General features: G+C 40.2%; 1 protein-coding gene across 1 annotated transcript in view; it reads left to right on the top strand.

Annotated features, from left to right (window-relative positions):
- Positions 1-1,905: 1,905 nt before the first annotated feature.
- The window catches only part of pard6gb (par-6 family cell polarity regulator gamma b), a 30,827-nt gene continuing 20,002 nt past the window's right edge, over positions 1,906-12,730 (top strand). Inside the window, exons 1-2 of the mRNA XM_079485178.1 lie at positions 1,906-2,278; positions 6,623-6,845. Of these exons, the coding sequence (XP_079341304.1) occupies positions 2,204-2,278; positions 6,623-6,845 (298 nt within the window). The 5' untranslated portion in view covers positions 1,906-2,203. The remainder of the gene's footprint in view (positions 2,279-6,622; positions 6,846-12,730) is intronic.

Genomic DNA, 12,730 nt, shown 5'->3' with positions numbered 1-12,730 from the left:
ATAATGCCACACTTTTTAAATCACATTTTGGGGGATATTAACTCATATACACAGGATAGTGGAGACAGACAGGAGCATAAAGGTGAGAGGCGGATGTAAGATCAGGACATGACCAAGGCCTGACTGGAACCCGAGTCCCCTTAAACCAGTGCTGACCGCTGAGCCACAGCTCTGACACGTATAATAGCACTTCTGCGTGGCAAGCTTTTAAATACAGACATCTTTAAGAGCGTTGCCCAGTACATGCCTATTAGTGAATGCATACAGGCAAAATCTGCAGGGGTTGAAGTCACTTTAACTCTTCTTAATGGCCCTATGAAACCTGCCTGGGCAGCAGATCCCAGATCAGCTGATAATGCTCTGTCATTACTCATAAACAAGCATGACTGATCCTGGGATAGTTCAAAAACGCGATGTCAGTAACAGCAGAGAGCACTGCTTTCTGATCCCTGATCTCTGTCCGGTTAAACGTTCAAGAGCATGAAAGAGTCCAGACTCGCCTTTAAAAGGCCCTCTGGAGTTATATGAATGAGGCCTCGCACTCTTACCGCTTATAAAACAGCTCATGTTCTTTTCTTTTCTTTGATTAATCGTGGCCATCATATGGCTCTCATTGTAATGCGCGTCACGTGTAATGTATGTGATGTAAAGTGCATGATTACCTCCCATTTGTATGTCTGTCTGAGTTGCCATTTACTTGACTTCCCTCTTGACTTATAAGAACTTACTTCCATTGTTTTTTTAATAGCTTTACCTTAGCCACAATTGCCATGTGACATTCCGTACACAGAGGAAACGACGTTCCGGAAACGGCTTTTGGCATCACAAATATGTCAAGAATGCTTTTAAGGTGTCCAATATTAGGTTACGACAATCAATGTAGGTATTGAGTCACCACGAGGGGGCGACCCACTACACGTGTTTTACATTGATTTCACATGACTCTATTGGGTATTTTAGATCAGATGTTCTATATCCGTAAGACGTTTTACAAAGAGAAATGTTATTGTTATCTTAAAGAAGAAAAACAAATACAACCAACTTCAGTGTCACATTTGATCCAACACCTAAACCGTCTCCTTTTATAGTGTAATAGTGATATCCAGCGGAATGTTTAAGGTAGCTGTGATATCGCAGGCAAATATGAACATGTCTTTTACTGTCCACTGAAACGTTTGCCCGAGAAGTTCCTATAAAAACATTCCTGGACAGAGCAGCTGTCGGGTTTTGGCGCCCGACAGCCGCTTCCCTGCGATGCCGCACATCCAAAACATTACGTACGAACGTCTGCGATACGCAATTGATTTACGCATTCTCGCACGTTCTCGCCTGTGTCTAAACATGCCAAGTCGTGATCCACTTACACATGGGATGAATTTGGCAGCCAGTTTACGAATCCTACTATGGCGAAAACTCAATTCAATGCGTTTGCCGTGGCGTTGCTTGGTAACCCGTAGCGTCCGGTCTACTACGTGATGCGTCAATACGCCTTCCAACCAAAATCAGCACGAAAAGAACCGCCCACGTGTCGAGTAAACCACAATAGCGCATTCATTTCAAAATAGGGAAATACGCATAGGAGGACATTACATTGTTTTTGCTCTCCCTGCTAATAGAAAAGTTGTATTTTTGGTTTTTAGAAATATAAATGTGTTCAACTGTTTGCCATTAAAAACGATTTCTGAATGTGGTGTGGTTTAGGCCTTCTTCATTACGTTTGGTTCCCCGTTCCCATTCTAAACCACACAGTGCGTCGTTCTTTCACTTTAAAAGATTAGAAAAATACTTCGTATTTCCACGTATGACTACCGCCCACTTACTAACGTTTTGAGTTTCATCCAATCAGTTACGCCCGCCGGGCGTGCGTCATATCGCGTAATGAATATTCACAACCGTCCCTTCGCCATAGTACGACTATTAAACTCGGTTTTCGGGATAGTCGAAAAGACGGAGGGATGATGTCATTCGTGAAAACTCACCCCACTCCCCCTAGTGAGAGGCGCTGATTTGTCTTTCTCATATTTTTCTCCAGAAGTTTTGCGAAGTGATAAAGACACACCGCGACCACGACTCACGAAAAAGTGACACTCGAGGACGGACTTCACCGCGTCTTGAACTCAAACACCGGACGGTTAATAAGGGGGACGGATTTGTAAACCGAGCCCCTCATCCTGGACGGGCTAAAAACTTTTAACCGAGCAAAATGAACCGGAGTTTTAATAACAAATCGCAATCTTTGCGTAACTTGAACATGAATGCCGTGGAGGTGAAAAGCAAGGTACGTGCTGGATGTAAACCGCGCACTTTGGTGTGACGTTAGTTGTTTGATGTTTTGCGGGATGTAGTTTGGGAAAAGTGTGGATGGCTAACTCCGGTTAGCCCTTGTCAGGTTTTCCCAAATGAAAACGTAATCGGATCTGCTCAATGAACAACTAAATCTACGTTTTAACATGTTGTGTGTTGTATTGCGTTTGGTTTGGTTTGATTTGCGTTTTATGTTAACTTTCATTCGCGTCTAGTAGCGCATAACCGTTTTGGCGCTTGAACTGTCATTGATATGGAAAGCCTAAGAATTTGCTTAAATTATACGTAGTTATGAAGATAAATGTTAAGTGACTCCGTTGCAGTGGTGTGATTTTGCTAGTCTGCTAGCCTGAAACTTCCCGTATGCTGCATATTCCGTCTGAAGTTGTTTTAATATTGACGTCAATTTGGGTAAAATAGGGTCTTATTATCAAAAGAAGTATCCAAACAGCACTGGAATATTTTGAAACATTACGATAACACACGTGAGAACGAGCCCTCTGGGATTGGTCTCTTCATTTGTTTCAGTTGGACAAATTAATCGTTTTGTTGTGCTCTCTCTGAGCACGTGCACACCTCTTTAGATTAAGTTCTTTTAAATGGATACTTTGTTTTGATACTCCTTCATGAGATGAGCAACATTGTGTTGATACAACCAGCAAAGTGTCTTTCATTAATGAATTCCCATTAACAATGAATAACAGCAGCTTCATTAAAAACGTGATGGTAGACCATCATCATGCACAACTTGCCTGAGCAAATGCTTGAATGACAAAGGTTCAACCGACCATCTGTATCGCTTTATATTTGATATCGCTTGAGCTTATGATACTATGGACTCTTATAGTCGACTTATCCGAGAAAGTATTCCAAGAGCTGTCGGGATGAGTTCGGAAACCATAAACCAATTCACAGATTTAAACCTACATACAAAACTGTGCGATAGTGGCTGAAACTTCAGCAGTCAATTGTGCGATCCTGTACTAGACATGGCCTAGACAGTCTTTATAATGTGGATGTGATTCTCCTAATTGCTGGAATGTGTGGGCGACGTTCCCAGATCCAGACTCCGTTGCCATTGTCTTATTATTCGCCTCTATTATTCAGCCTCGCTCTAATTCATAACAGCGTCTGAAAAGCCCCGCTACTGTTGTCAATGAAAGGATCCACTGTTTGGGATCTCTAAAGACAAGAGGTGCCAATTACTTTTACACTCTTTTGAATAAGGCAGATACTTCTATACGTACCCACTAAAACCTAAAGACCCAATACTTGGGGTAATTGGAAAATACCAACTCAACTCTCAATGGACGAATGTGTGAAACCTAAACCTGATTGGCGATAATGCGGACGGGTGGGTCTGGACAATCTCCACACCGGGATGGTCAGTACATTGCATGTCAATCACAACAGTGTATCACTTGGCTGTCATGCAATGAGTCATGCATTGTGATGTCACGAAAATCTCTAGATCGCACGTAGTGTTTTCATGATGTAATCGCTCTGTTCCTGTATGTCCCAATCAAGGAGCTGTTGTTTTTGGAGGAACTCTGTTGGTGATAAGAATGTGGAAGAGGGTTTCCTAAGTGAACCATGTCACAGTGTTCTTTTGTGAGAAACTGGTTTTGTCTCCAAACACTTTACATCTAAAGAAAGCACACTGATGTGTCTGGGGCTTTGTACGTCTTCCAGAAACACTCCCCCGACTGCTCATCCACTGCCAGATTCTCTTGGATTTCAGTTGGAAATGTACTCACATGGAACGCTTTGCTGACACTTGATAAGATTAGGTTTTGGGTACTGGTTAACGTCAGACAAGTATTTAACACAAAGAGCAGTGTATTTGGCTGTAGCGCGTTGTTTCGGCTTGCCTGAGCCTGCCTGGGTTTGCGAACTGACGAAAGGGTTTTTTAGTTATTCTCATATTACTCAGGATTCAATCATTGGACCGGTTTAGGCTCTGCTTAGGCCCGTACTCTCAATGATTTGATGTCATGGGGTTTAGGACAGCAATGATCACAGGTGGTGCAAAAAGTAATGTGACGGCGTACAGGTTAAGCTCCTGCGTGCCCAGAAACGTTTGACACAGATTCAGGTCCAACTGAAACAGTTACTATTTATTACAGGGGAATTCCCTATGCTTGATCTTAATGAAACTGATGAACGCTGTGTGGTGAAATCATACTGTACAATTTAAATGTCATCTGCAGTCCAAAAAGATGGATAGATGCCAAACATCTAGTAATGTTTTCTGTTACCTTAAGGAGGGGTGCTGACAGTTCTGTTTAACACATTTACCCACTCTTATATCAATCGGAGAGAATTTTTTTGTAGTTTTACCTCCAAATCGGTGCAGAAAATGCAGTCCCATGTCTGTGTTTGCATATAGATAATAATAAGTAGGATATTGGGAAAGTCTTCATAGCGTCCTGCTGTTTCTAGCACCTGGTGTCTATGTTGGACAAGGTGCCTGGTATTTTCAGTGTGACCTTTACAGTTTCACTGGTGCACTTATTGAAGGCACACAGTGTGCAAGCTGTAAGAAAGCACTGTTGACGTTTTTATTTTGTCACAACGTTGCGCTTACTTTGTTACAGAGTAACATCACAAAGTTACGTTGCGGCACCGAATCCAGGAATTTAACATTTCCAGTTGTCACAACGTAACTAGTTACGTTTCCACAATGAACGTTTGGACGTTGCAGTTAAGTAACAATCACGTATTATGGTTAGCTGCGTTACTTTGTTTGTGATGGGTCACTGCGTCTCATCTGAAGATGAGGAACAGGTCACGCTTTCACACTTTAGGAGATGTGATCTTGTTCGCTTGCGTTTAATTGTGGATGTTTCACATAAACTCTACTTGATCAAACGCTTGCCCCTTCAGAGACCCTCAGAGTATATTTCTGCTCCTGCGCTTTCATGTTTCATGTGCTAATAACAGGTTGCCATCGGCTAATTTAGGACTCTTATCCAAGACGCATAATTACAGAATACAACCCATCCACAAATGACTGCAGGGATGTTGCACACACACCGCTGTTGCAGAAAACAATGCGAGGCCTGTGTTTTTCAGACTGGATGGCACAGCCCACACTTTCAAGAGTCAAGACTCGTATCTGCACTACAGTCACATGATCAGAGATGTGACCTCAGCCTGACCTCATAGGCTGTCAGATGCCCATGATCCTGTATGTTGTGCCGAATCTTCATCCCAACCTTTTGATTCGTTTTGTTCTACTGATTTTTTATTTACTTAAGGATACATCCTTCATGAAAGTTTTGTGCTCAGCTGCAGATGAGAATGTTGTGTACGTAATGGTGATTTCCTCTGGTATGCGCCATTGTTGAGTTTTGCTGTGCTTACTCATCATCCTGCATTGTGTTTTAAGCTTTTGTGTCTCAGGCCCCTGTTTGCCTCCGTTTCCTTATAACAACCAGCAGGGCAGCCAAGTTCATAACAGTAGAGCCGAGCGATTCCTTTCCATCCACACAGGGAACGTGTCTTTAGCTGTCTTTATCTTCCAAAGTCAGTGTTTTCTGATTCCTCATGTGTTTAAAGACAAAATAGATTAAGAGACTAATAGTCAAAAACAACAAGAGTATATTTTGGTAAAGCGGCGACACAGCTAGACATAATCAAGATATATTATGTCTACTGACAGTTTCACAGTCCTTATACAAGCTGCTTAAGTTGCTTAACACCTGGTTACCATGATCATTGAAATCAAGTACAGGATTTTAACTTTTATTTGGACTTTGCTCAGAAATATTTAGTTGATTTGATTTAGCTTTTGTGTAGGGGATAGCATTTGCACCAAGCATAATGATGTCAAACTGATGGTGATAATGAAACCTGTGAGCATATCGTTCTGTTTCGTGAAACAGCTAAACTAGTGTAACAATCGTTTCAAATGGCGAAGTTGGTCTACAGTGTTTTAATATTTTTAAAATAGTCTAGATAATAAAAGTTAGTCTGTTTAATTATTACTAAAATGATAAAATAATGTCAAATGGTTATTAAAATCATAAAGATTTATTTGTGTGGCACCCCTCTAAACTACAAATACTTGGCTCTGATGTGACTCAAGGCCCATTCACACCAAGGATGATAATGATTACAATAACTACATTTATAAAAAATATCTTATTTTCACTTTTACAATGGGAAACTGCAACGCCCCGGCCTTAGAATAAACACAACGTTATTGCATGTTGGGCTTTTCTCTCACTAATAAAATTAATGCAGTCTTTCAATTTTGTAGTTTTTCATTGCACTTGTTTGTAGCAGCATACTGACTTCTGCTTTGACTTTGCAGTATGGGGCAGAGTTCCGGAGGTTTTCCGTTGATCGGCTAAAACCCGGCAAGTTTGAGGAATTCTACAGTCTTATTATGACCATCCACCGGATCGCAAACATGGAGGTGATGATCGGATACGCTGATGTCCACGGAGACCTGCTTCCCATCAACAACGACGAGAACTTTGGCAAGGCCGTCTCCACAGCACACCCCCTGCTGCGAATCTTCATACAGAGACAAGGTATGGCCTTTCTCTCTTTTCATATCCTTCCCGCCCACATCCCTTTGTTCTCCTTTTGTGTCCCAGTTTTGCTTTCTTGTGTTTAATTTTTTGAAGGAGGATGTTTCACCTATATCTGAAGCATTGTTTGTTGTTTCCGTTCTGCATTTTTCCTCTTTAAAAGAATTGGCCAGTTAGTTAGGGGTTAAAATGTAACCAAATGTAGAATTAAGTACATATTTGCAAAGTGATCCAGTCAAATTTAGCCTACGGTTTTTGGCTCATCCTGTGGTCGGCAGAAAAATACAGGGTAAACACAACCATGTGATCTCTGATTGTATGCTTTTGAATCACACAGATACACGCAAACAAACACGCACTCCTAAGTGCAGCTATTATGTTGTCGCATTTTCCCTCGCATGGGCCAGCACACGCTGATCTGTGTGTGTATGTGTGTGCGATAGAGAAGCTGTGCTCTGAAGATAACTTTCTACAGGAAAGGCTGCTTGTTTTGATGATAGGGAAGAGAGTGACAGTTCTTTCCCGTGGAGAGACTCAGACAAATCCCAGCGCAAGACAAATCAGCATCCTGTAGCCAAACTGTTTGTGTGCTGTTAGAAATTGTTTCGCCAGCTTCAATGTCAGTCGCGCAGTTTGTTTAGGTAATGCTTTGTCTTCAGTTGCTATCGTTGCTTTTCATTCGTGGTTGTTGGTAGTGATATAGTTGATGAGATTTTGCAAATCCGTCATTAACGGCGTCCACATCACTGAATATCACAAGTGTTAGTTTACAGTCCGTCAACCTTGACGATAAGTATTTTTGTGTCTTTAAAAAATGGAGTGTCATTTACAATTAACACTTTCAATAAATTAATAATGAAAATGAATAAATAAAAAGACAGTTACAGTTCTGTTCCACCAATTTGATAGGACGAGCATTTTGTTATTAGTGCATGGACCAAAGTGTTGTACTTTGTGAAAAATAAATAGATAAAAACATGTTATAATAATGTAATCTCATGATAAAAATAAATCATTTTATTTTTAAGTTGAAGCTCCAGAAAGCACATCCATCATTAACGTTATCCAAACTACTCCAGTGGGTTAATAAATGTTTTCTGTTAAAATATATGTTTGTTTGTATAAAAATAATCTTATTTTGAGCAAAACTGGTGCCAAAAGAAATGCAAATTTTCACCAAATGCAAATTAAAATTGAACGTCTAATCTTTTTGGCTCTTGTATGTCTCATGACAAAACCAGTTTTTTTTTTGAGTGAACCCTTCTTTTAAATTAGCTATTGGCTATTTGAAAATAATACAGAGAAACGTGACTAGTTGCTAGAAAATAGTTGTGTAAACGTCGATTTCCATGATTTTATGTCTCTTATTTTTGGTGAAATTAGCTTATATGTTCATTTGTGGGTTAGATCTCTTTTCTCAGAGGGACTTTTGGCTAAAGAAAACAGGTCACAGGCCGACAATCATTCTGTCTGCTGGCATGGCAGGCATTTCACGAGAACAAAAGAGCCACGTGAAAAGAGACGAAAACAGACCTCAGCAGGACGAGCTGAGCTCTCCTCGACACGTCAACTGAACGTTTCTGTCACCACACATGAAGTATGAACGCTGCTCTGGAATATTTACATACTTTGCATCTCTGCAGTTGCACAACTGGAGACCATTCATTCCTTAAGGAAGACACCCAGTAAAACTTCAGAGAGCAGCCTTTAAGCTGTTTTGTGTCTTGCTAAGGCAAACATGAGTATTATTTTTGCTCATACTTAGAATTCTTTGAACAAACCTCAAGCTATTCTGACCCTATTTGTGCACAGAATATGAATGACATGACACCTCAAATGGTGGGGTTTGTTGAGGTGAGGTGTGTTTTGAATACAGTGGGCAATAAAACAGGTGAACATTTCTATCTTGAAGGAAGGACCGTATCTAGATACTTTGAACAACATCCTAGCAAGCATACAGAAATGTGATCAAAAACACTCTTATACTCTTGAAACAGGTTGTTGCCAGGTTTGTCACAGGCAAACGCCACTCAACGTAAAATGTAAACATTTATTCTAATCTCAATAAGTTAATATTGGTTATTACAAGATTGAATCACTGCCTAAACAAAGATTATTTGACTTCATAAAGGTAGATTAAATATTGATCTGTTTCAGTGACGCTCAGGTGAAATGAGTTGAATGTAGTCAAACCGTTCAAGCGCGTAATGTTCAGTTCTGGGCTTCAGTCCTGGATTACGTAAATCACGTTTTCTTGCGACACCACAAGCTTTTAAGTGGTCAGTGGGATTTGTACTATTATGCTAATTCGTTTCTTTGCTTGTGACTGTGGCTGCCATTCAGCTCTAATAGTGACCATTGTGAACGTGGAACAATGAGGTGCTTTCTCACGCTTCAGCTTCTCTTTACCTGAGTGTAAGTAAAGGCCATAACAAGCGGTACCCATCAGTCATGAGTTCACTTGGAGAGATAGACGATGAGTCAGATGGAAGATTATATTAGAGCAGTATTGGAGACCACCTGTAATGTTTTATATGGAAGCTGTATAGACGACTTGTCTTTATGGTTAAAGAACTATTTATGATATCTTTACATCCATAACTAGGCATGGTGGGGCCACAAATAAATGCTGACTGGCCATATGCGACCCATTGGCTGCCCGTTTAGCCACTTTTGTCCTTATAAAATAGTCTTAATGTATGCAGACAAAACAATCACTTTATAAGCCAACAAAGCTCATAGAACTCACACAACTTTATATTTCTCTTTCTTTCAGTCTTTTAGAGAGGTCAGCAGTTGAGGCTTCCTTCATTTAAATACACCATAAAGAACAGAAGGAAAAAGGGGCCTGCAGTCTGGCTTAATTTCCTTTCTTTGGGTTATATAGACAGAGACTTGATCAGACACTGACTCAGGGGATTCTTGTAAGCGGGATAGCTCACTTAAGACTCCGAATTAGATCTTGCCCCTGCAGGGGGACTTCCATTCCAACATTGTGTATTGTGGGAAAGACCCACCTGATGCGCACCTGTCCTGGCATGTGGTTGGACAAGCGCACCGTGTCAATGACGCATTTGTAGATCTCTGGGTAATGGATAATCAGGGGTCAGGACAAATGAATGCAGTGGATTCTTGCACAGACTTTATGTTGGCGAGTATCTAACTATTACTAATGCTACTAAATAATGGGGGGACCCTGCAGTAGAATCTTCACAGAGGTGTTATGCAATGGGGATCATGCTATTCATGTTATAAAGCAGACAGGCACGCACTGCACCGCTAAAAATATTATTTATGATGTAAAGAAATGGGCCATTTTTAGGGTTGGATACCGAAACCCCCGGAGCATATGAGCGCAAGGTCTGGCTATGACCCTTCGCAGGATTGCATCTAGTTTTGAGGCGAGATCTGGTCTAGTATTGAATGGCACTGTTGGCACAGCATTGTTACGTGATGTTTAAAGAAAATGTCCATTAATTTAACTTTTTAAGGAGACTGCAGAGATAACAACTCGGCTTTTTGTCCAGCAAATAGCAATGTAACATGAAAAGCATTGCTGTTTTTTCTTGTCACATTGTGTTGCATACACAGCCTTAGTAATCTCTGTAGTATTTTAAAATGCAAACATGAAGTCTCATTTATAACACTTTTTAAAATAAAAATAAAAAAGGAATTATTGTCTCTGTTTGTGACACAATAATCAGCTCTATGAAAACACCGCCACCCTGTTATGAAGTTCTCTGTTTCTCCAGCTTCACCCGGTTCATCTTTCTCATGCAACATCTGTTGGTTTGATTCAGGAGAGGCGTTACAGTGAAAGTTTTGTAGATGAAAACACAGACACATGTTCTTTGTTTATTCAAGCCCAAATTAGAAATGAAGCTGATGGAGAACACATGTCCTGTCTGAAGTTCTAGTACGCTAGATGGGCGGCTTCCACTTTTAGACCCGGAACATTAAGCAAGTACATAAACACAAGTGCTAGAAGGTATGCAAGCTCGATTTCCTTTGTTGTTACCTTCTGAAATAAGTTATAAGTATACCTTGCATTCTCGGCGTTGCCACAAGGGGTGATATGGGGCAGTTTCCGCTTTCAGGGCAGCTACTGCAATTACCTGCTTCAGACAGAGCTTGAACACAAATAAGCACACTGTGTAAAGTTAGCATCCTATCAACTGAGGTGAGTCGAAATAGTCTTAGCAAGTGGATACGCGTTCCGTCCATGCGTATTATTTCACGCACCCGAACTTCAAATAATTATTCCACCCGTCATATCGGATATTAGCGGAACACCCGACGGGTGATGTTTTGGACACCATTCCGCCGAACAATGCTTCATGAGGGGAAAAAACTTGTACTTTAGTGGGATTATTTGCATTCATAGTGACCCGCTGTAAATACCCAAGGGCAGAGAGCAAATACAGGACACACTGAACGTCAAAAAACACAAAGGTTTCCTATTTTTGGTATGTCGCTAAAGTTTTTGGAGACAGACAGGCTGAACTGAATAAAAGCCACATAAAGCTGAAATAGCAAAACTTCTTTATCAGACAAAGAGGAATTAATTTATACTAGTGGTGAAACAGATGGTGCTCTACGGTTTGGAACGTATGTGAACGTGCAAGTTTATTCATCATTAAGTAAAAGATAGTTGTAGCACGCACACGCTCTCCCTCTCTCTTAAACTGCTGCGTAAAGCATTTGTCCCACGTTTATTCATCATAAAAGAGTAAAAGACGCTCTCTTAAGAAGACGAGAGAAAGCCGTTTGAGATACTTCATGATCGCCACCTCATAACATCATAACCTTATAACACCAGTTGTTTACTCTGATTTCATGTTTATTTCATATTAATTGTTATACATATTGTAATTTTTTTATGCACGCATACTGTATTACATAGCCTAGATTAGAAGATAAATAATCTGTTAAATAAATGAATTGATATCTTCAGGGCACTTTCACAATTAAATTTTCCTTAAGCACCCAATTTTTGAGCCTTTTATTCATTGTAAAAACAAGTTATTACAGTCATTATTATAATAATATAACTATGTTGAGCATTTACATTAGCTGATCCGATCCATGACCCAAAAGCTGTAAAATGATCCGAACCATGAGTTTGGTTATCTATTGCACCACTTTTATACACTGCATTTCAATAATGCCACTAAAATAGCATTCTGACTTGCTGTTAACATAAAAATATCAAACAATGAGCACACTGTGCCATTCTTTCATGCTCAAAAATGGATGGTATTTGACAGTTCACAAACGCAAGTGATTAAAACGTCTTTGCATGCACTTGTAAATGTGCCTTATAATCTGTACAGCAATGATCTTGGAAGTCTGTCTGCCAAAACAGCAGGAAATTGCTTTTCAAGGCATTCTCCCGCATGGGGCATTATGTGCACTTTTACTGGCTAGTTTCAGAAAAATTTCTATTAGTATTTTAAACGGAGTGAGAAGTTAGTGAGGATTGGTCTGAAAACAGTTGGAGCTGCAGAGAGTGCGTTGTAGAGAAGTGATAGGGAATGGACGACTGTGATATAAAGAAACGTGCGAGTGAGAAAAAGGGTCTTTCTGATTCTTGGGTGGGTCTTTTACAAGAAGGGTGAGTATTTAAACGCAATCTATGCTGGACTCGCTTCTATAGGTACTTTTGAAGTCGATGTGAAATTAGCATTTACTTCCTAATTTTACATTTCTGGTGGTTTTATAATAAATAGATGTGACATCTTTGAGAGAAAGAAGCTAAGATTTTGTGTATTTTTTATGTCTTCTAGATGATTAATTTTGATTTTATTCACCTCTCAAACTTGGCCTTTCTTTGGTCTTCTGTGTGTTCATTTTGGAGGAGAATATCAGGCATCCCATTCTCGCCA

Source organism: Barbatula barbatula (genome assembly GCF_947034865.1).
Source record: "Barbatula barbatula genome assembly, chromosome: 21".
NCBI classification, from domain to species: Eukaryota; Metazoa; Chordata; class Actinopteri; order Cypriniformes; family Nemacheilidae; genus Barbatula; species Barbatula barbatula.
This window is presented reverse-complemented; position numbering and strand designations above follow the sequence as displayed.